Source organism: Elephas maximus, chromosome X, assembly GCF_024166365.1.
Source record: "Elephas maximus indicus isolate mEleMax1 chromosome X, mEleMax1 primary haplotype, whole genome shotgun sequence".
NCBI classification, from domain to species: domain Eukaryota; kingdom Metazoa; phylum Chordata; class Mammalia; order Proboscidea; family Elephantidae; genus Elephas; species Elephas maximus.
The window spans coordinates 999,958-1,021,322 of record NC_064846.1 but is presented as its reverse complement, the minus strand read 5'-3'; the positions used below and the strand labels follow the sequence as shown (position 1 = coordinate 1,021,322).

General features: G+C 41.5%; 2 protein-coding genes across 5 annotated transcripts in view; one reads left to right on the top strand and one right to left on the bottom strand.

Moving 5' to 3' along the window:
- F8 (coagulation factor VIII) overlaps nucleotides 1-8,026 on the bottom strand; it is a 138,707-nt gene extending 130,681 nt beyond the window's left edge. For all 3 annotated transcript variants that reach the window (XM_049872384.1, XM_049872383.1, XM_049872382.1), the window contains exon 1: nucleotides 7,688-8,026. In XM_049872384.1, the coding sequence (XP_049728341.1) occupies nucleotides 7,688-7,833 (146 nt within the window). In that variant the 5' untranslated portion in view covers nucleotides 7,834-8,026. The remainder of the gene's footprint in view (nucleotides 1-7,687) is intronic.
- Nucleotides 8,027-10,783: 2,757 nt separating this feature from the next.
- The window catches only part of FUNDC2 (FUN14 domain containing 2), a 44,484-nt gene continuing 33,902 nt past the window's right edge, over nucleotides 10,784-21,365 (top strand). The window contains exons 1-3 of one of the 2 annotated variants that reach the window (XM_049872421.1): nucleotides 11,009-11,289; nucleotides 14,656-14,910; nucleotides 16,061-16,211. In XM_049872421.1, coding sequence (XP_049728378.1) covers nucleotides 14,823-14,910; nucleotides 16,061-16,211 — 239 coding nt within the window. In that variant the 5' untranslated portion in view covers nucleotides 11,009-11,289; nucleotides 14,656-14,822. Of the gene's footprint in view, nucleotides 10,961-11,008; nucleotides 11,290-14,655; nucleotides 14,911-16,060; nucleotides 16,212-21,365 lie in introns of those variants that run through there. The other variant, XM_049872420.1, reaches the window with a different exon arrangement.

Here is a 21,365-nt window from a genome sequence, read left to right as displayed (position 1 = left end):
CAACAACTCAGGTGAAATTCCTCAAAAGAAACAAATAATCAAAATTTACTTTAGAAGAAATTGAAAATTCAAATAGCACTGTGTCTATTAAAGAATTTGAATTCATAATTAAAATGCTTTTCACAAAGAAAACTCCAGGATAAGATGGTTTTCCTGGTGAATACTTTCAAACATTTAAGGAATAAATGATACCAATCCTATACAAACTCTTGCATAAGATACAGGAGTGAACACTTCGCAACTCATTTTATGAGGATGGTATTGCTCTTATGCCAAAACCAAGACAATGGCATTACAAGACCATCCATCATGAATATAGATGAAAAAAACCTCAACAAAATACTACAAAAATAATGCACCGCAACCAAGTGGGGTTCTCCCAGGAATATAAGGGTGGTTCATCATTCAAAAATTAATGTAGACTTATGAGGGGGGTCAAGATGGCTGACCAGGTAGAAGCTACCTCGGATCCCTCTTGCAACAAAGACTCGGAAAAACAAGTGAATCGATCACATACATGACAATCTACAAATCCTCACCATCAAACACAGATCTAAAGAGTTGATCTGAGTGACAGACTCAGCCAGTGCAAGCAGGCTGCACACTGACGCGGTTAACGAGAGAACGAGCAACCATGGGGAAGCAGCGACTGTTTTCTGAGCCTGGAGCCAGCGTCCCAGTCAGGAAACCTTGGAGCCGGGCTTTGTACTGGGCGCAAGGGAGCTGAGCACGGCATCCTGAGATGGCGCAAACACGGGACGCAGCCCTAGCCCCCAGAAGTAACACAAGCTTAGAGAATTTGCAAAAACCAAACCAAAGCTACAAGAAATACTAAAGGAAAATGTTTGTTCAGAAAATCAATAATATCAGATACCAGCACAACACAAGGTCACAGAACAGAACATCCTGATATCAACTCAAATAGGCAAATCACAAAAACAAATTAAGATTAATTTTAAAAAGAAAAAAATGCTCAAAACAGGGAATCATTGAAGTCATTATGTAAAAGATCACAATAATCAAAAAGAGGGACTAAATACAGGAGCCATAGAACTGCCATATGGAGAGGAAAACAAGGCGATATAGGTCGATACGAGTTAGGTTTTTACTTAGAAAAATAGGGGTAAATATTAAGGTAATCACAAAGAGGTCTAACAATTCCATACCTCAAAATAAAAACCAAGAAAAACATAACCACTCAGCAAACATAAAGTCAACTACTATGAAAATGAGGAACACGCAATTTACAAAGAAAAACGTCCCAGCACAAAAAAGTAGGTGGAAAAATGAAATTGTCAACAACACACACAAAAAGGCATCAAAATGATAGCACGAAACACATAAAAAAAAAAACTTATCTATAATTACACTGAATGTAAATGGACTAAATGCACCAATAAAGAGACACAGAGTCTCAGACTGGATAAAGAAACACGATCCGTCTATATGCTGCCTACAAGAGACACATCTTAGACTTGGAGACACAAACAAACTAAAACTCAAAGCATGGAAAAAATATATCAAGCAAACAACAAGCAAAAAAGAGCAGGAGTAGCAATATTAATTTCTGACAAAATAGACTTTAAAGTTAAGTCTACCACAAAGGATAAAGAAGGACACTACATAATGATTAAAGGGACAATTGACCAGGAAGATATAACCATATTAAATATTTATGCACCCAATGACAGGGCTGCAAGATGTATAAAACAAACTTTAACAGAACTGAAAAGTGAGATAGACACCTCCACAATTATAGTAGGAGACTTCAACACACCACTTTCGGAGAAGGACAGGACCTCCAGTAAGAAGCTCAACAGAGACACGGAAGACCTAATTGCTACAATCAACCAACTTGACCTCATAGACTTCTACAGAATACTCCATCCAACAGCTGCAAAGTATACATTTTTTTTTCTAGTGCACATGGAACATTCTCTAGAATAGATCACATATTAGGTCATAAAACAACCCTTTGCTGAATCCAAAACATCGAAATACTGCAAAGCATCTTCTCAGACCACAAGGCCATAAAAGTGGCAATCAATAACAGAAAAATTAGGGAAAAGAAATCAAATACTTGGAAACTGAACAATACCCTCCTGAAAAAAGACTGGGTTATAGAAGACATTAAGGAGGGAATAAGGAAATTCATAGAAAGCAACGAGAATGAAAACACTTCCTATCAAAATCTTTGGGACACAGCAAAAGCAGTGCTCAGAGGCCAATTTATATCGATAAATGCACACATACAAAAAGAAGAAAGAGCCAAAAGCAGAGAACTGTCCCTACAACTTGAAGAAATAGAAAGTGAGCAACAAAAGAATCCATCAGGCACCAGAAGAAAACAAATAATAAAAATTAGAGCTGAACTAAATGATGTAAATGTCCTATACGTTGATTAGGGTGATGGATACACAGTTGTATGCATTCGTCAGTGCAACAAAGTGCACCTTTAAAATGGATGTGTTTCATTACATGTAAATTATACGTGTGGTAAGCACAAATTTGGCCCCCCCGACCTTTACTCCTTGGTATTATGTCTGTGAATATGTTACACGACAAAAGAAAATTTGCAGATAGAATTAAAATTGCTAATCAGCTGACTTTGAGATGGGGAGATTATCATGGATTATTTGGGTGAGCCCAGTGTAGTTACATGAGCCCCTAAAAATGGAAAAGGGAGGCAGAAGAATCAATCAGAGAGATGCCGCTGAAGCTGAAGTCACAGAGATTCCAAGCACGAGAAGGACTTGATGCACCACTGCAGGCTTGAAGATGGAGGGGCCACGTGGAAAGTCAGAGAAGGAACTGCTAACATGCCAAATAAATTTGGAAGTGGATTCTCCCGAAAAACTTTCAGGAAGGAATGCAGCCCTGTCACTACCTTAATTTTGGTTTCGTGAGACCCTGAGCAGATGACTCAGACAAGTCATCTGCACTTCTGACCTACAGAGCTGTGAAATAATTGCTGTTGTTGTTGTGTGTCCTAGAGTTGATTCCAACTCATATCTACCCCATGAGATAGAGTAGAATTGTCCCATATGGTTTTCTAGGCTGTAAGTTTTTTTTTTTAATCTTTATGGGGGCAGATTGCCAGGTCTTTCCCCCACAGAGCCTTTGGGTGGGTTCAAACCACTGACCTTTTGGTTAGCAGCCAAACTCTGTTTTGATACCAAGCCTCCTTGTGGGGTAATAAAAGGGTGTTATTTTTTTTAATGGTTAAATTTGTGATAATTTGTTATGGCAGCAATAAAAAACTAATACAACACCCCAAAGTTGATTCAAATATTTAAAAAACAAAAAGTTGTCAAGCAAATAAAAAATGCAGCTAAGGAGCATGCTCCCAGATAACCTTTGGTTCAAAGCTGAAATCAAAGAGGATGCTACAAACTATATTGAAAACAATGACTGGAAAACCTTTCATGCCAAAACCTATGGGTAATGGAAAAGGAGTTCTAAGAGAAAAATAAAAAAAAAAGAGAAAAATACATAGCTTTAAATGCTTTCATTATTAAAAACAAAGGGGAAGGAGAGAGAAAATAACATATTACTCTTCCTGAGAAATTAGAAAAAAGACAGCACAATAAACCTAAAGAAACTAGCGACACATAAGTAATAATGATAAAATCTAAAAATAAATACTACAAATAACTAGGAAGAACAAATAAACCCAAAAGGCCATCCTTTGAAAAGACCACCACCACCAAAAAAAAAAAAGGCAAATCCATGGCAAGCGTGTTTATGGAAAAAACATAAATAGCAAAGATGCAGGAGCTTAGGAATGAAAAAGGGAACATAACTACAGATAATGTGAAGTTAAAAGAATTATGAGCGAGTGCTATATGCAACACTGTGGCAATAAAATTGAAAAAATAAAGAAAATGGGTTCCTAGAAAGGTGTGGAATTATTAAAACTGACCCCAAAAGAAGTTGCTAACTTGAATTGACTAGTTATCATAAAAGAGCTTGGAAAACTGGATCAAGATATTGCAAACGTCACCAAATGGATTCATAAATGAAGTTTTTGTAACTTTTAAAAACAGTTCATTCTAACGCTATTTAAACTATTCTGGACCATAAATAGAGAGTGTGTATCAATTCATTTTATAAAGCCAACAAAACTGTAGTACTAAGACAGTGGGATAAAGCAATAGCTCAATCCCACTCTCTTAGTCATCTGGAAACCATGCTGGCACAGTGGTTAAGTGCTACAGCTGCTAACCAAAAGGTTAGCAGTTCAAATCCACCAGGTGTTTCTCGGAAACTCTGTGGGGCAGTTCGGCTATGTCCTATAGAGTCGCTATGAGTCAGAATCAACTCCATGGCAATGGGTTTTTTTTTTAATGGGTCTTAGTTATTTACTGCTGCTATAACACAAATACCACAAGTGGGTGGCTTTATCAAACAGAAATTTGTTTTCTCACAGTTCAAAGATTTTACTTTACTCAAAGATTTCATTTTACTTGGATCCACAATCAATGCTCATGGAAGCAGCAGCCAAGAAATCAAACGACATATTGCATTGGGAAAATCTGATGCAAAAGACCTCTTTAAAGTGTTGAAACACAAAGATGTCACTTTGAGGACTAAGGTGCGCCTGACCCAAGCCATGGTGTTTTCAATTATCTCATATGCATGGAAAAGCTGGACAATGAATAAGGAAGACTGAAAAAGAATTGATGCCTTTGAATAATGGTGTTGGCAAAGAATATTGAATATACCATGGACTGCCAAAAGAATGAACAAATCTGACTTAGAAGAAGTACAGCCAGAATGCTCCTTAGAAGCCAGGATGGAGAGACTTCATCTGACATGCTTTGGACATGTTGTCAGGACGGATCAGTCCCTGGAGAAGGACATCATGCTTGGTAAAGAGGAGGGTCAGGAAAAAAGAGGAAGACCCTCAATGAGATGGACTGACACAGCGGCTGCAACAGTGGGCTCAAGCGTAACAATGATTGTGAGGATGGTGCAGGACAGGGTGGTGTTTCGTTCTGTTGTGCATAGGGTTGCTGTAAGTTGGAACCTACTGGAAGCACCTAACAACAACAACAACAACACAGTTTAGGAGGCTAGAAGTCCAAATTTAGGGCGCTGGCTCTACAGGAAGGCTTTCTCTCTGTGTCAGCTCTGGGGGAAGGTCCTTGTCTCTTCAGCTTCTATTCCTTGGCTCCTTGGTGATCTTCATGTGGTGTGGCATCTATCTTCCCCCATCTCTGCTTCTCACGTGCTTTTTAAATCTCTTTTATACCTCAAAAGTGATTGGTTTAAGACATCCCCTACACTAATGCTGTCTTATTAACATAATAAAGAAAACCTATTCCCAAATAGGATTATAACCACAGGTATACCCAAACCCAGTGCCGTCAAGTCCATTCCGATTCATAGTGACCCTATAGGACAGAGTAGAACTGCCCCATAGAATTTTCAAGGAGCACCTAGTGGATTTGAACTGCCGACCCTTTGGTTAGCAGCTGTAGCACTTAACCACTATGCTACCAGGGTTTCCACCACAGGTATAGGGGTTAGGATCTACAAGACATATTTTTGGGGGGCACAATTCAGTCCGTAACACCCATATAATGAAGGTTCACAGTTTCTAAAGAAATATTAGTACATGTTGTTGTTAGGTGCTGTCGAGTCAGTTCCAACTCATAGTGACCCTACGTACAACAGAACGAAACACTGCCTCGTCCTGTGCCATCCTTACAATCGTTGTTATGCTTGAGCTCATTATTGTAGCCACTGTGTCAATCCATCTCGTTGTGGGTCTCCCTCTTTTTTGCTGACCCTTTACTCTGCCAAGTATGACGTCCTTCTCCAGGCACTGATCCCTCTTGACAACATGTCCAAAGTATGTGAGACGCAGTCTTATCATCCTTGCTTCTAAGGAGCATTCTGGTTGTACTTCTTCCAAGACAGATTTGTTCGTTCTTTTGGCAGTCCATGGTATATTCAATATTCTTCGCCAACACCACAATTCAAAGGCATCAACTCTTCTTCGGTCTTCCTTATTCATTATCCAGCTTTTGCATGCATACGAGGCAATTGAAAACACCATGGCTTGAGTCAGGTGCCCCTTAGTCTTCAAGGTGACGTCTTTGTTTGTTTTTTTTTTTTAACACTTTAAAGAGGTCTTTTACAGTAGATTTGCCCAGTGTAGTGCAGTGCAAACTGACAGACTTGTGGAGGATTAGCACATAGAGCCCAGCAATATTCAAATTATATGAACAGTAGCTTGTACTCCAAGAATGTAAGGGTATTTCATTGTCAGGAAGTCTATTAACAGAATCTATTTGTCCATCAACATACTAAAGAAGAAAAATTCATATGATGCTAGATGATAAAAGGTCATTTCCAAGAAAATTCTATGTTAACAAAGATTATTTACCAAAAACAAACAACATTATTCTAAATAGCAAAATATTAAAACTATTTCAAGTAAAATGAAGAAATAGACAGGGGTGCTCACTTTCACCACTATTATTTAACATTTTCTTGAGTTTTCTAATAAATTTGGTAAGATAAGAAAATGAAATAAGTAGTTATAATAAACATTAGAAAAATGCTAAAATTTCTCTAATTTTTGTGGATGATATGGTTCAATATCCATAGATATGAGTGTAAAATTACTAGAATTAATAAGAAAATTTGGAAAGGTAGCTACATTCAAGATGGATATACACAAATGAATGGCTTTTCTCTATTCTGGTGCTAAATGAAAATAGGAGAAAAATATTTTATTAACAACACAGATATAAAAATGCTTAGAGATAAATGTAATAATGAAATTTACTAATGTATAAATTTAATGAAATTTCAATTAGAATCACAACAAGGTTTGCCTTTTTTATTGGAAAAAAATCTGAACATTTTTACATGGGAGAATAAAATGCCTAAGAACAGATGAGAAAGGTACAAAAATAACGGTGAAGATTGATCTCCCTTACGTGATATATTATACAGCCACTCTAATCAAATCAATACGGTATTGGCATTGCAAGAGAAAGGTAGATCAGTAAAACAGCATGATGAATCTAAAAACAGACACTAACGTATATGAGAATGTTATATGATGAATGTGTTAATTCAACACAGTGGCAAAAGGTATGTTATTTGGTAAATGGTGCCATCGAAATAGGCTATTGATCTGGATGGGAGTAAAGCCAAGTAGATCTCTATCTTATGCCATATATAAAATTAATTGTCAAATGAAGTGTAGACATAAATGTAAAAAGCAAAACGGTAAAAATCTTACAAGAAAATTTGAGAGACTAATGTACAATCTTGAGGCGGAGAAATGAGGGAAACATCTTTAATCAACACTGGCTACTGAAAGAACTAATAAATGTACTTGGTTTTATAAAAATTAAAAACTTTTTGGTAAAGATTATAAACAAAGTCAATACACAAACAATAGTTCTGGGGGAAACTGCAATATAAATGACAAAGGGTTAATACTTGTACTAAAAACCGGTTCTCGTAATTTAAACAAAAATATAACAGCCCATAGAAAAATAGGCAAAGCATATGAACAGCCAAATCTCAAAAAAATTAACCCAATATTCAACAAACATTGAAAAGATGCGCAATCTTATCAGAAACAAAAGAAATGCTCCAACCAGAGTCACGTCCCCACAACCCTGGCCCCTGATCAGCCCGCATAGGACATGCTTGCATTTACCTTGTATCTGTGTGTAGCTCACCCAGCAGGTCACTTTGCATATAGTCCCAGGGCAGTTCCACAGCGCCAAGATAGTATCTTCTGGTGGCACTAAAGCTAAATGGTAGGAGGCACAAAAAGAAGCAGACAGAGAGCTCTATTTGCATGGCTCTTAATGCTAGAAAATGTTCAACTAGAAAAACATACGAGTAATTCTTCTCTAAAATATCTTTGGCGCCCAGGAGAAAAAAGGTAAAATTCCTATGATTTAGTGAAAAGTTCCAACATTTTCCCAGAGAATTTTAGGGTGGGACAGCAGCATCAGCACTAACTGATAGGACAGCTTCCTTTTTGGCAGGGGACAGCATCCACAGGAAGAACTGAAGTAGGAAAAAAGGAGGCTGAGCTAAAGCTTAACCCGTTCACCTCTGAGAGTAGTAGGGTATTAGAAGGCTGCTTTAATAAGAACTTTTAAGGAAAAGACAGAGGAAGAAGGAGGTCAAGGCGAAGAGGAGCTCAATTTGTATTCATATCTCTAACCCTCTTCCTTAGTAGCAGCAGTAAGAGAAATTTAGCATGATGTTGAACATTCTGGAATCCACTTGCACAAGCAACAGTAAGCATGTACCTTAATAGCCACCGTGCTTCTAGCCTTGCCCCTCACACAGCTGCTACAGAGTAACTTTTTAAAACTATGAAACTCAAAAATCCTCCAACAGATTCTGACCTCAAGAAGTAAAATCATACATCTTAACCGTGGCTTAGAGCACACCACATGATCTACGACCCCCTTGCCCCCAATTTCTGTGGTCTCATCTCCAACTACTCTTCCTTTCACTCACTCTGCTTCGGCTATACTGGCCTTCTTGCTCTTCCTTAAAATACCAAGCACAGTTGTGCCCCTAGACCTTAGCACTTGGTATTTCCTCTCCCTGACACACATTCCCCCAGATGTTTCAACTGCACACCTCCTTCAAATCTTGGTCCAAGTCTTGCCTTCATAATGAGTTCAATTATGGAGCACTATGCTCAAATTCTGGCACTACTGATACCCCCTCCTTGCTTTATTTTTTTCCATAGCACATAGTTGCCTGACATTTAGTTACCTGTTTTTTTTTTTAATCTATCTTAAGGAGCCCTGGTGGCACAGTCATTAAAGTGCTGGGCTGCTAATCAAAAGGTCTGTTAACCAAAAAGTCGACAGTTTGACCCACCAGCTCCTTCGTAGGAGAAAGATGTGGCAGTCTGCTTTGTAACCCTTGGGAACTCTATGGGGTAGTTCTGCTCTGTCCTATAGGGTCACTATCAGTCAGAATTGGCTCCACAGCAGTGAGTTTGATTTATTTTGGGTTATTGTCACCTGGTACTTTTTTTTGTCTCTGCAGCTTACTCACAACAACACTGCAAAGTAGACACAGATGAAGCAACTGAGGAGCATAGAAGCAAAAGACCTGCCTAAGACCAGACACACATCTGTCGGTTTGTCATACTGTGGGGGCTTGTGTGGTGCTCTGATGCTGGACGCTATGCCACCGGTATTCAGATACCAGCAGGGGCACCCATGGAGGACAGGTTTCAGCCGAGCTTCCAGACTAAGACAGACTAGGAAGAAGGACCAAGAGATCCATTTCTGAAAAGAATTAGCCAGTGAAAACCTTATGAATAGCAGTGAAACATTATCTGATATAGTGCTGGAAGATGAGCCTCTCAGGTTGGAAGGCACTCAAAGGACGACTGGGGAAGAGCTGCCTCCTCAAAGGAGAGGTGACTTTAATGACATGAATGGAGTAAAGTTTCATTTGTTCATGTAGCACAACTCAAAATGAGAAGAAACATCTGCAAACATCCATTACATGTTATCAGGAGGGACCAGTCCCTAGGGAAGGATATAATGCTTGGTAGAGGGCCAGTGAAAAAGAGGAAGACCCTCAACGAGACGGACTGACACAGTGGCTGCAACAATGAGCTCAAGCGTAACAATGATTGTAAGGATGGCGCACGACCGGGCAGTGTTTCATTCTGTTGTGCATAGGGTCGCTCTGAGTCGGAACCAACTCAACAGCACCTAACAACAAGGCCACACAACTACCCATTTATCCTAGACAGGGTTATAGGCTCTGGGTGTGCAGCAATAAAATGAAAAACAAAAATACTCAAAGACAGACAATAAACGACCATTGCAATAGATGAGTACACTATACAGTATGTTAGAAAGGAAAATAAGTGCTGGGCAAAAAAGGAAAACACACTGGGTAAAGAGAAGAGAAGTGTGCCGGGTTGCAACTTTAAAAAGAGCATGGTCATAGAAGGTCTCACTGAGAAAGTTACATTTGAGCAAAGGGACTTTAACTTTTACACCGAGGGCAGTGGGGAGCCATTTCTCACCCCCTCCAAGCCACCGTCATTTTTTGCTCCCAGTTAACAGGTCACCCTGCTCTTACCGTTGTCCACCTACGGTCTGTTCTCCCCACCGCAGCCAGAATGATCAGTGTTAAAGGTCTTTGCCATCACGTCCCTCCTGTAGTCAGAACGGTTGCCATGGCTCCCCACTGTGAAGGTAGCTTTTTAAGGGGGTTGATTAATGGGATCTGAGGGGTTTGAGCCAAGGTTTTTGGTCTGAGCAAGTGGGAGCTTGGAGTTGCCGTTAACTGTGATGGGCATTGGTGGGGAGATGTTGATCTTCTTAGTGGCCTGGGACAACCTTGAAAGGCTTCGTAAGCATTTCAAGTCCTGTTCTCATTTCTCTCCTAAAAGCGGTTTTCTTATTGTGGTTAACTTTTTTTAAGCGTCTGTCTTTCTCCACTAGAACAGCATTGTAAACATCGCGAGCCCTAATAAATATTTGTTCAATGTTTACAGAAACAAGCACGACGACCCTACTGTCTTTATATTCAGTTACTCCGCGGGCAAGATATTCAACTGCAAAGAGCCGCGTCACAGGCAGGAAATCCTCTCTGGGTGAACTCCGAGGAGGTCGGGGCTGTGGGAGGGGCGGCTCCACCCGGGGGACTTTTTGCGCATGCGCATTTCGGTGCGTGTGCTGGGCGGGGCCGCAAGGCCTGTGACGCCCGCCGAGCTTTATGACGCAGCTGCACGCACCAGCGTGGGGCGGGGAGCAGCCGCTGAGCGCCGGCCCGCCCTCTTTCATCCGGGCTGTGGGGATGGAACCATCTGCCCCACGTGCCGGAAGTCAGCTGGTGGCAACGACGACGCGCCACTTCGCGTCCCACCGCGCCGAGACCCTGCGGGTGTCCTCGCGAGACGAACTCGCCGAAATGGCCGCGTCCAGTCAAGGTAAGGGCAGGCGCGCGCGCGGCCTGTATCGTGGGGAGACGCCTTCCTGGGCTCCGGAAGGGGAAGGGCTCCGCGCCTGCCAGTCCTGCCCGAGCTCTCCAGGGAGCGCGAGCGGCGCAGGGCGGGGAAGGTGGCCGGCGCTCGTAGTTTTCCCCAGGCCCAGCCGCTTCCAGTGTTGAGTCAAGGTCACGCGCTGGGCTGGGGCCGAACCGCCCCTGGGTGTCGCCTCCGGTCGGGCTCACCCAGCTTTCCTGCGCCGCCCCCAAGCAGCTGAAGCCGCAGACATTCCGTCCCTGTTCTCGGAAGCGCTCTTGCCTCTTGAGACTAAGGTGGCTTCTTTGTTGGTTTGTGTATTCATCTCAGTCTGACCAGTGTCGTTCTGTGTGCAAGGCCCTTCTCCAACTTCGTTATTGATGGCTTTGAAAATGTAGTACACGTGGGATGATGTTCTAAAAGTCTTTTATGTAGTCGGCGTGGCAAAAGAAAGTCATTATGATATGCAGTGGAGCTCATCCTTAAATTGTACTTCTTACCGTACTTCTTTGAATGTTAGGGTTATATTTATTTTCTGTACTGACTCACAGGAAACCGTTGTGGTCTACTGGTTGAGAGTTTGGCTACTAACCAAAAGGTCGGCAGATCGAATCCACCAGGTGCTTCTTGGAAACCATATGGGACAGTTCTAACCCAGAAAAAAAACCACCCATGAGGCAGTTCTACTCTGTTCTAAACCCACTAAACCCAGTGTTGTGGAGTCGCTTCCGACTCATAGCGGCCCTATAGGACGGAATAGAATTGCGTCATAGAGTTTCCAAGGAGCGCCTGGTGGATTCAGACTGCCCAGGCTTTGGTTAGCAGCCTTACCACTTAACCACTATGCCACCAGGGTTTCCTTTTGCTACATTAGAAAATTAAAAACTAGTTAGCTACTTGGGAGGTCATAGAGGGCTCAAGCATCTCCATTTCAGTGTGAAAGTTCCTCAGACAGCCATACTTTGGTTCTCCTAAATTGAGATCTATGGCCTCTCTTGAATTCTTAATTGTATCTTGTGTATGGTGTAAGGGAAGGAGTTAAGAAATATGAATATGTAATAGTTCTAATGCTGTTTGTTGAAAAGACCTTTCTTCCCCCACTGAATTACTTTGTTGCCACATTATTGAAAATCAAATGACCATGGATCTGTTTCTGGATTCTCTTTCATTTATATATTTGTACATCCTTAGGTGAATACTACACCGTGTCAAATTCTGTAGTGTAATTCTTCCAGCTTGTTCTTGTGGCAAATTGTATTTTCCTAAATGATTGCAGTAGTATCTCCCATTCCACATGCTCTTTGTTCTCTGTGACTTTGACACACCCCCCTACTGAGAGATGGGGTGCATATTCTCTTTTCTAATGCTATGGAAGTGACTCTGCATGACTTCCAAGGCTAGGTCTAAAATGGGGATACAGTTTCTGCCTGGGTCTCCCTCTCTCTCTTTCCCTTGGGCCACTTGCCCTTGAACCCAGTCGCCATGCTATAAGGAAGCCCAAACTAACCCATGCAGAGAGGCCCTGTCTTAGTTATCCAGTGCTGCTATAACAGAAATACCACAAGTGGGTGGTTTTAACAAACAAAATTATTTTCTCACAGTTTTTTAGGAGGCTAGCAGTCCAAATTCAGGGTGCTGGCTCTAGGGGAAGGCTTTCTGTCTCTGTCAGCTCTAGAAGAAGGCCCTTGTCTCATTTGAGCTTCTGCTTCTGGGTGGTCTTCATGTGCCTTGGCATCTCTTCCCCCATCTCTGCTCCGCTTGCTTGTTTAATCTCTTTTTTATCTCAAAAGAGATTGACTCAAGATACACCGTACACTAATCCTGCATCATTGACCTAACAAAGACAACCCATTCTCAAGTGAGATTATACCTACAAGCATAAAACTGAATCAAAACCATTGCCATTGAGTCCATTCAGACTCATAGCAACCATATAGGACAGAGTAGAACTGCCCTATAGGGTTTCCAAAGCTGTAATCTTTACAGGAGCAGACTGCCACATCTTTCTCCCATGGAGCAGCTGGTGAGTTTGAAATGCTGATCTTTCAGCTAGCAGCTGAGCACTTTAACCACTGCACCACCAGGGCTCCTAGGGATAGAGGTTAGGATTTACAACACATTTATGGGGGACATAGCATTCTGCCCTTTGCCCCCCCTCCCCCACAAATTCATGTCATTCCCACATGCAAAACACATTCATCCTGTCACATCATCCTCAAAGTCTTAAGTCAACTCCTTCAAGTCCAAAATTTCCACTTGTGAATCACCTAAATCAAATGTAGGTGAGACTTTAGGAGTATTCCATCCTGGGGCAAAACTCTTCTTCGTCTGTGAACCAGTGAAATATAGCATACAACTTATCTGTTTCTAAAGTAAAATGGTGGAACAGGTGCAAGGTAGACATTTCCATTACAAATGGGAGAAATTAAAGGGAAAGAGGAATAACAGGCACCACACAAGTCCAAAATCCTGTTGGACAAATTACATTAGTTCTTAAGGCTTGAAAATAATCCTCTCCTTATCTAAGACCATCTGCGCAATAGCCCTGCTCTCCAGACTCTGGGTATTGGCATGCCCACTGCATTCTGGATGGAGGCCCCTTGGCCCTGGGCTTCGGCTCCACCTTCCAGGCCCTCTGGGATGGCAACTCTGCTCCCTTGGCTTTAAAAAAAAAAAAACCATTTTCCTGTAGTCCATCTGAGTGGTGACCCCACCCCCTCAGCCCTAGCAGGCCCCATTCTTCTGCCCCTTGGGCATGATAGCCCTGCCCACTCAGCTTTGGACCGCAGTCCCATTCACCTGGCTCACCTCAACAACAGCCCTACGCTGCAGAACCGAGTTAGCAAACATCCAACTCTTTGAAGCCTTGGAGGCTGTAGTCCCCACCCTTTGAAAATGAGAAGGCCCTGCTTCCTGTGTTCCATCCAACAGTTCTGATCTCTGAGGTGCTCCAGGGATGGCCCTTTTCTTTTCTTAGAGGACAGCAGATGTAGCTCGTTTGGCCTGTTTCCTGCCTGTAGAATTCCAAGAGGCAGACAGCTTTCCTTCTTTTCGTTCTTTCTCTGTCCTCTTCAGTCTAAGCTGATGGGTTTTCTGCTGTGGTAGTTGGTTAGAACTATTAATTACAGGCTTAATCTCTTTAACAAAAGAATGTGTAGCCATGTCCTTGGTGACAATTCTAGGACATGTGTCCTTAGTTTGTAACAACAGAATTTTCCAAATCTCTAAGTTCTGTTTTCATTTTGCAGAGTACATTTTTAAATCCATGTCTTTCCTCTTGCATTTTACTATAAGCGGCAAGGAGAAACCATGTGGCCCCTTTAAAACCTTGCTGAGAAATCTCCTCAGCAAGATACACAAGTTCATCACTTACAAGTTCTACGTTCCACTAAACATTTGAACATAATCAGACAAGTTCTTGGCCGCTGCATAAAAAGCATCAGTCTTTCTCTATTGTTTAATCACATGTCCATCATTTTCTTCTAAAGCCTCACCAGAAGCACATTTCATGTTCAGAGTTCTAGCAACATTGTTGCTGGTGCTAAATGTAAGTCTCTAAGATGATAGAATGTTAAAAACTTTTTAACACTTCAAAGTGTTAAAAAGCAAAGATGTCAGCTTGAGGACTAAAGTTTGCCTGACCCAAGCCTTGGTATTTTCAGTCGTCTCATATGTGTGTGAAAACTGGGCAGTAAATAAGGAAGACCAAAGAAGAATGGATGCCTTTGAATTAATGCTTTTGGCAAAGAATATTGAATATATCATGGGCTGCCAGAAGAATGGGCCTATCTTGGAAGAAGTATAGCCAGAATGCTCCTTAGAAGTAAGGATGGCAAGACTGCATCTTACATACTTTGGACATGTTATCAGGAGGGATCAGTCCCTGGAGAAGGACATCATGCTTGGTAATGTACAAGGTCAGTGGAAAAGAGGAAGACCCTCGATGAGATGGATTGACACAGTGGCTGCAACAATGGGCTGAAGTATAACAACGATTGTGAGGATGGCGCACGACTGGGCAGTGTTTCATTCTGTGATACATAGAGTCGCTATGAGTTGGAACAGACTCAACAGCACCTAACAACAATAAAGCCATCAAGTCGACTTTGACTCATGGTGACCTTATATACAACAGCACAAAACATTGCCCGATCCTGCACCATCTTCATGATGTTTGAGTCCATTGATGCAGCTATTGTGTCAATCTGTCCTTCCCATGGCACTCTCTACTTCTCTGACGGGTTCGATAATTCTTTGCAGTGACCACACAGAACTCACAGATGATACTCGTGATTATAGCGTTTATTAGGGAAGTAACACGTTGCAATTGAGGTTCGGAAATGCTCAGAATACAGTTCTTCCATCAGTGCAGCCTCTCTTTAGCCATGCTCGCAGGCATGCCTCTTTGGCCCTATGGCCTCTGCCCTACTCTGGCAAGTGTTACAGAACTCTCTTAGATCTGTCGATAAGTTCCCCGAGGGACCCCACTCCACCAGTAAGCCTTGGCTGAAGATGTTCAGCTCTAGGTTTGTGGGCCAGGAAGCCCACTGCACTGTCTCCTGCTGGTTTCTCCTGCCACTGTTTCTCTGCCACCACTTCTCACTGTCTTCAGTGTTACAGCTTGCTGTCTCTCTGTCTTCTAGGTCTAGGAAAGTCTCAGTTAGGGATCCCAGGTCCAAAGGACATGCTTTGTGTCTGGCTCTTCTTCCTCGGTGGTGGTGAAATTGTCTTCCTGCTCTGGATTGGCTCCTTTTTAAGCTAGCAGGATGGCAAAACAACCTCTTTGTTGGGCCACAATTACCTTATTTGCACAGTCCCACCCAGTCACTTGAGTGGGAGTTACAACACCATGGTGAGAAAGGCCACACAAAAATAATCCGTTGCCACAGCAGTCTGATTTTCCAAAATTGCTAGCTGGAATTTAAAAGTTAACTTACTATGTGAAACGGAATGATATTTGGAGGTTCTGGGTCTGGGTGTCTTTAAAAAATTCTTAGTCTATTTAGGACCGGTAATGAGTTGTTAACACAATAAGCCTTTTCTTATTAAGTATCTTAATGCTTGTAGGAAACCTTGAGGGACATTTTGAGTCGCTGGACCTTGCGGAATTTGCTAAAAAGCAGCCGTGGTGGCGCAAGCTGTTCGGGCAAGAATCTGGGCCCTCTGCTGAAAAGTATAGCGTGGCTACCCAGCTGCTCATTGGAGGCGTCACTGGATGGTAAGTGATGTGGCAGTTACTTATGTCTTTTTTGCAAGATTTAGTATTGGGGTTATAGGATTCATCTTTAACAAGTGAAAACACGCTGACTTTTGTAAAATTGGTCACTTATTGTGTAGCATTCATCTGAACACTGTGTTTTAAAGTACTACTCAATGGTTACACATATTGAATATTTACTTCCAGTCAGGCACTATTTAAAATATTTATGTAGATTATCTCCTTTCCCTCTCATAGCAATTCTGTGAACTTGGTGATTATCTATCCTAATCTATCCCCATTTTATAGAAGGTGAGGCTCAGAAAGGTTAACTTGCTCAAGGCCATGTAGTGGAATAGGAGTTAATCACATAACTGTGTCAGATGATAATTTCCTGAATATGATACAGTTTATGGCTTCGTTTGTAATTTAAGTAATTTTAGTAGCAGATTTAGAAAGTGAATATCTAATAATCAACCTCATGAATTCTACTTCTTAAATTCGAAAATTTTTATTGTGAAATATAACAAATACACGTTTTAATGCATACGGTGAACACTTAGTCCCTGTTGCTCTATGTTCTGGTTTAAAAAAAATCTGCCTAGCACTCCAGAAATTAGAAGTAAATGCTGTTTTCACTGTTATGCGGTTATTTCCTTACCTGTCTTTGTAGTTTTAATGTAAAATAATATAGTGTAGGTTATCACTATATTAAAAAAAAATTTTTTTTAATTTTTTTAGATTATCACTAGAAATATGTTATAGTTATTAGTAATATATAATAAAATATAGTAATATGTATTTTTGTCACTAAATAATATAGTGTAGTCTACCTGGTTTTGAACTTTAAGTAAATAAAATCATACAGTATGTATTATTTTGAGTCTTACTTTTTTTTTCTCAATCTTATTGTTTGTATTTTCAACCATGTTGTGTGTTGCTGTGGTTTGTTCATTTTCATTTGTATTTAGAATTCCATTGTATGAATATACCACAGTATATTTATCCAGTTGACTGTTGACTGACAATTGAGTATTTCAGTTTTTGGCTAATACAAGTCTCCTAGTGCATACGTACATGCCCTTAGGGTCGGAGTTGAATTGCTAGATCATAGGGTATGAGGATCTTCAGTGTCATGGTTAAGGTTGTGTGTCAACTTGGCTGGGCCATGATTCTCAGTGGTTTGGCAGTTAGGATGTAATTTGTCTGCTATGTAATGATGTAATCACTTCCATGATGAGATTTGATATATGTAATTGCCTCCACGATGAGGTCTGCTATGAGCAGCCAGTCAGCCAAAAGAGAGTTTCCTTGAGGGTATGGCCTGCATGCAATATATATAGGCTTTCTGGCAAAGCTCACTGGCTTTTGCTTTGCTCTGGATCTTGCATCTCGTTCGTCGTCATCTGAACTCTGGCTTTTGGAACTTGAGCCAGCAGCCTGCCGTCTTAACTGCCGATCTTGGATTCCTCAGCCTCCACAGCCTGTGAGCCAGCAGCCTGCACTGTGACCTGCCTATCTTGGGTTCGTCAGTCCCTGCAGCTGCATGAGTCAGGAGAAGCCTCTAGCCTGACGCTTGATCTAGAGACTTGAGACTTTCCAGCCTCTATAACGACCTGAGCCATTTCCTTGATATAAATCTCTCTCCCTCTTCCCTGCCTCTTTCTCTTTCTGTCTCTCTGTATATGCGCGTATATGTAAGCCTCACTGCTTTTGCTTCTCTAGAGAACCCAGCCTAAGGCATTCAGCTTCACTGTTGTGGTGGTGGTGGTGTTGCTAGGTGCCGTCGAGTCAGTTCTGACTCATAGCGATTCTATGCACAACAACAAAACACTGCCTGGTACTGAGCCATCCTTAAAATCGTTGTTATGCTTGAGCTCATTGTTGCAGCCACTGTGTCAGTCCACCTCGTTGAGAGTCTTCCTCTTTTCTGCTGACCCTGTACTCTGTGAAGCATGATGTCCTTCTCCAGGGACTGATCCCTCCTGACAACATGTCCAAAGTATGTAAGACGCAGTTTTGCCATCCGTACTTCTAAGGAGCATTCTGGTTGTACTTCTCCCAAGAGAGATTTGTTCGTTCTTCTGGCAGTCCATGGTATATTCAATATTCTTTGCCAACACCATGATTCGAAGGCATTAATTCTTCTTCAATCTTCCTTATTCATTGTCCAGCTTTCACATGCATCTGATGCCATTGAAAATACCATGGCTTGGGTCAGGCACACTTTAGTCTTCAAGGTGACATCCTTGCTCTTCAACACTTTAAAGAGGTCCTTGGCAGCAGATTTGCCCAATGCAACACATCTTTTGATTTCTTGACTGCTGCTTCCATGCGTGTTGATTGTGGACCCAAGTAAAATGAAATCCTTGACAACTTCAATCTTTTCTCCCTTTATCATGATGTTGCTCATTGGTCCAGTTGTGAGGATTTTTGTTTTCTTTATGTCGAGGTGCAATCCATACTGAAGGCTGTGCCCTTTGATCTGCATCAGCAAGTACTTCAAGTCCTCTTCACTTTCAGCAAGCAAGGTTGTGTCATCTGCATAACGCAGGTTGTTAATGAGTCTTCTCCAATCCTGATGCCCCGTTCTTCTTCATATAGTCCAGCTTCTCAGATTATTTGTTCAGCATACAGATTAAATAAGGATAGTGAAAGAGTACAACCCTGGTGCACACCTTTCCTGACTTTAAACCAATCAGTATCCCCTTATTCTGTCCAAACAACTGCCTCTTGATCTATGTAAAGGTCCCTCATGAGCACAATTAAGTGTTCTGGAATTCCCATTCTTCACATTGTTATCCGTAATTTGTTATGATCCACACAGTTGAATGCCTTTGCATAGTCAATAAAACACAGGTAAACATATTTCTGGTATTCTCTGCTTTCAACCAGGATCCATCTGACATCAGCAATGACATCCCTGGTTCCACGTCCTCTTCTGAAACCAGTCTGAATTTCTGGCAGTTCGCTGTTGATATAGTGCTGCAGCCGTTTTTGAACGATCTTCAGCAGAATTTTGCTTGTATGTGATGTTAATGATAAGTTCCACATTCGGTTGGATCACCTTTCTTGGGAATAGGCATAAGTATGGATCTCTTCTAGTCAGTTGGCCAGGAAGCTGTCTTCCATATTTCTTGGCATAGACAAGTGAGCACCTCCAGTGCTGCACCAGTTTGTTGAAACATCTCAATGGATATTCCATCAATTCCTGGAGCCGTGTTTTTTGCCAGTGCCTTCTTTTTTTCAGGGCAGCTTGGACTTCTTCCTTCAGTACCATCGATTCCTGATCATATGCCACCTCTTGAAATGGTTGAAAATTGAGTAGTTCTTTTTGGTATAATGACTCTGTGTATTCCTTCCATCTTCTTTTCATGCTTCCTGCGTCATTTAATGTTTTCCCCATGGAGTCCTTCACTACTGCAACTCAAGGCTTGAATTTTTTCTTCAGTTCTTTCAGCTTGAGAAACGCCGAGCGTGTTCTTCCCTTTTAGTTTTCCATCTCCAGCTCTTTGCACATGTCATTATAAGTGTGGATCATAACTATTCATAGGGATTTCACTGGCTAATGCTTTTCAGAAGTAGACTGCCAGGTCCTTCTTCCTAGTCTGTCCTAGTCTGGAAGTTCAGCTGAACCTGTCCTCCATGGGTGACCCTGCTGGTATCCGAATACTGGTGATATAGCTTCCAGCATCACAGCAACACGCAAGTCCCCACAGTACAACAAACTGACGGACGTGTTGAGGGAAGGCTTGCAGCCTCACTAGATTATGTCAAACTGCTTCCCAAAAGTGATTACAGTAGTTTCCACTCCCAGTGGCAGTGATTGAGAGTCCTTTTTGCTCCATGTTTTTGGCAGCCCTTTATGTTTCCAGACTGTTAAATTTTTTTTTTCTCATTCAGGAAAGTTTATACACAAATTGTTTTGTGACCCTGGTTGCAATCCCTGCAATGTGTCAGCACTTCCCCTTCTCCCTTTCCATCCTGGGTTCTCTGTGTCCATTCCTCCAGTTTTCCTGTCCCTTCCTGCCTGCATGTCTTTGCTTTTGGGTAGGTATACTTGGTCTCATATACTTAATTGAACTAAAAAGCGCGTTCCTCACGTGTGTTATTGTTTGTTTTATAGGCCTATCTAATCTTTGGTTGAAAGGTGGTCTTTCAGAGTGGCTTCAGTTCTGAGTTAGCAGGGTGTCCAGGGGCCATAGTCTTGGGGGTTCCTTCAGTCTTTGTCAGACCAGTAAATCTGTTTTTTGTGAATTTTGATTTTTTTCTCACACTCTGTCTGGAACCCTCTATTGTGATCTCTGTCAGAGCAGTCGGTGGTGGTAGCCAGGCACCATCTAGTTGTTCTGAGCTCAGTCTGGTAGAGGCTGTGGTTCCTGTGGTCCATTAGTTCTTTGGACTTGTATTTTCCCATGTCTTTTTTTTTTTTTTTTTCATTCTCCTTTGCTCCAGGCAGGATCCAAGCAATAGATGTATCTTAGATGGCCACTCATAAGCTCTTAAGACCCCAGACACTACTCTCCAAAGTATGATATAGAACATTTTCTTTATGAAATATTTTATGCCAATTGACCTAGATGTCCCTTGAGACTATGGTCCTCAGCCCCAGTAACTTGGTCCCTCAAAGTGTTTGGATGTGTCTAGGAAGCTTCTACGATTTTACCTTGGTCAAGTTGTAGTGATTTCCGCTATATTGTATATTGTCTTTTTCTTTGCCAAATTTAACACTTGACTATTATCTAGTTAGTGATTTCCCCTCCTCACCCTCCCCTCCCTCATAACCATCAAAGATTGTTTCATTTTGTGTGTAAACCTTTTCTTGAGGTTTTATAGTTGTGATCTCATACGGTATTTGTCCTTTTGTGATTGACTTAATTCATTCAGCATAGTGCCTTCCAGATTCACTCATGTTGAGAGGTGTTTCACAGATGGACCATTGTTCTTTATCGTTGTGTAGTGTTCCGTTGTGTGTATGTACCACAGTTTGTTTATCCATTCATCTGTTGATGGTCATCTAGGTTTCCATCTTTTTGCTATTGTGAATAATGTTGCAATGAACATGTGTATGCATATGTCTATTTGTGTGATGGCTCTTATATCTCTAGGATATATTCCTAGGAATGGGATTGCTGAATTGTATGGTAGTTCTATTTCTAGCTTTTTAAGGAGGTG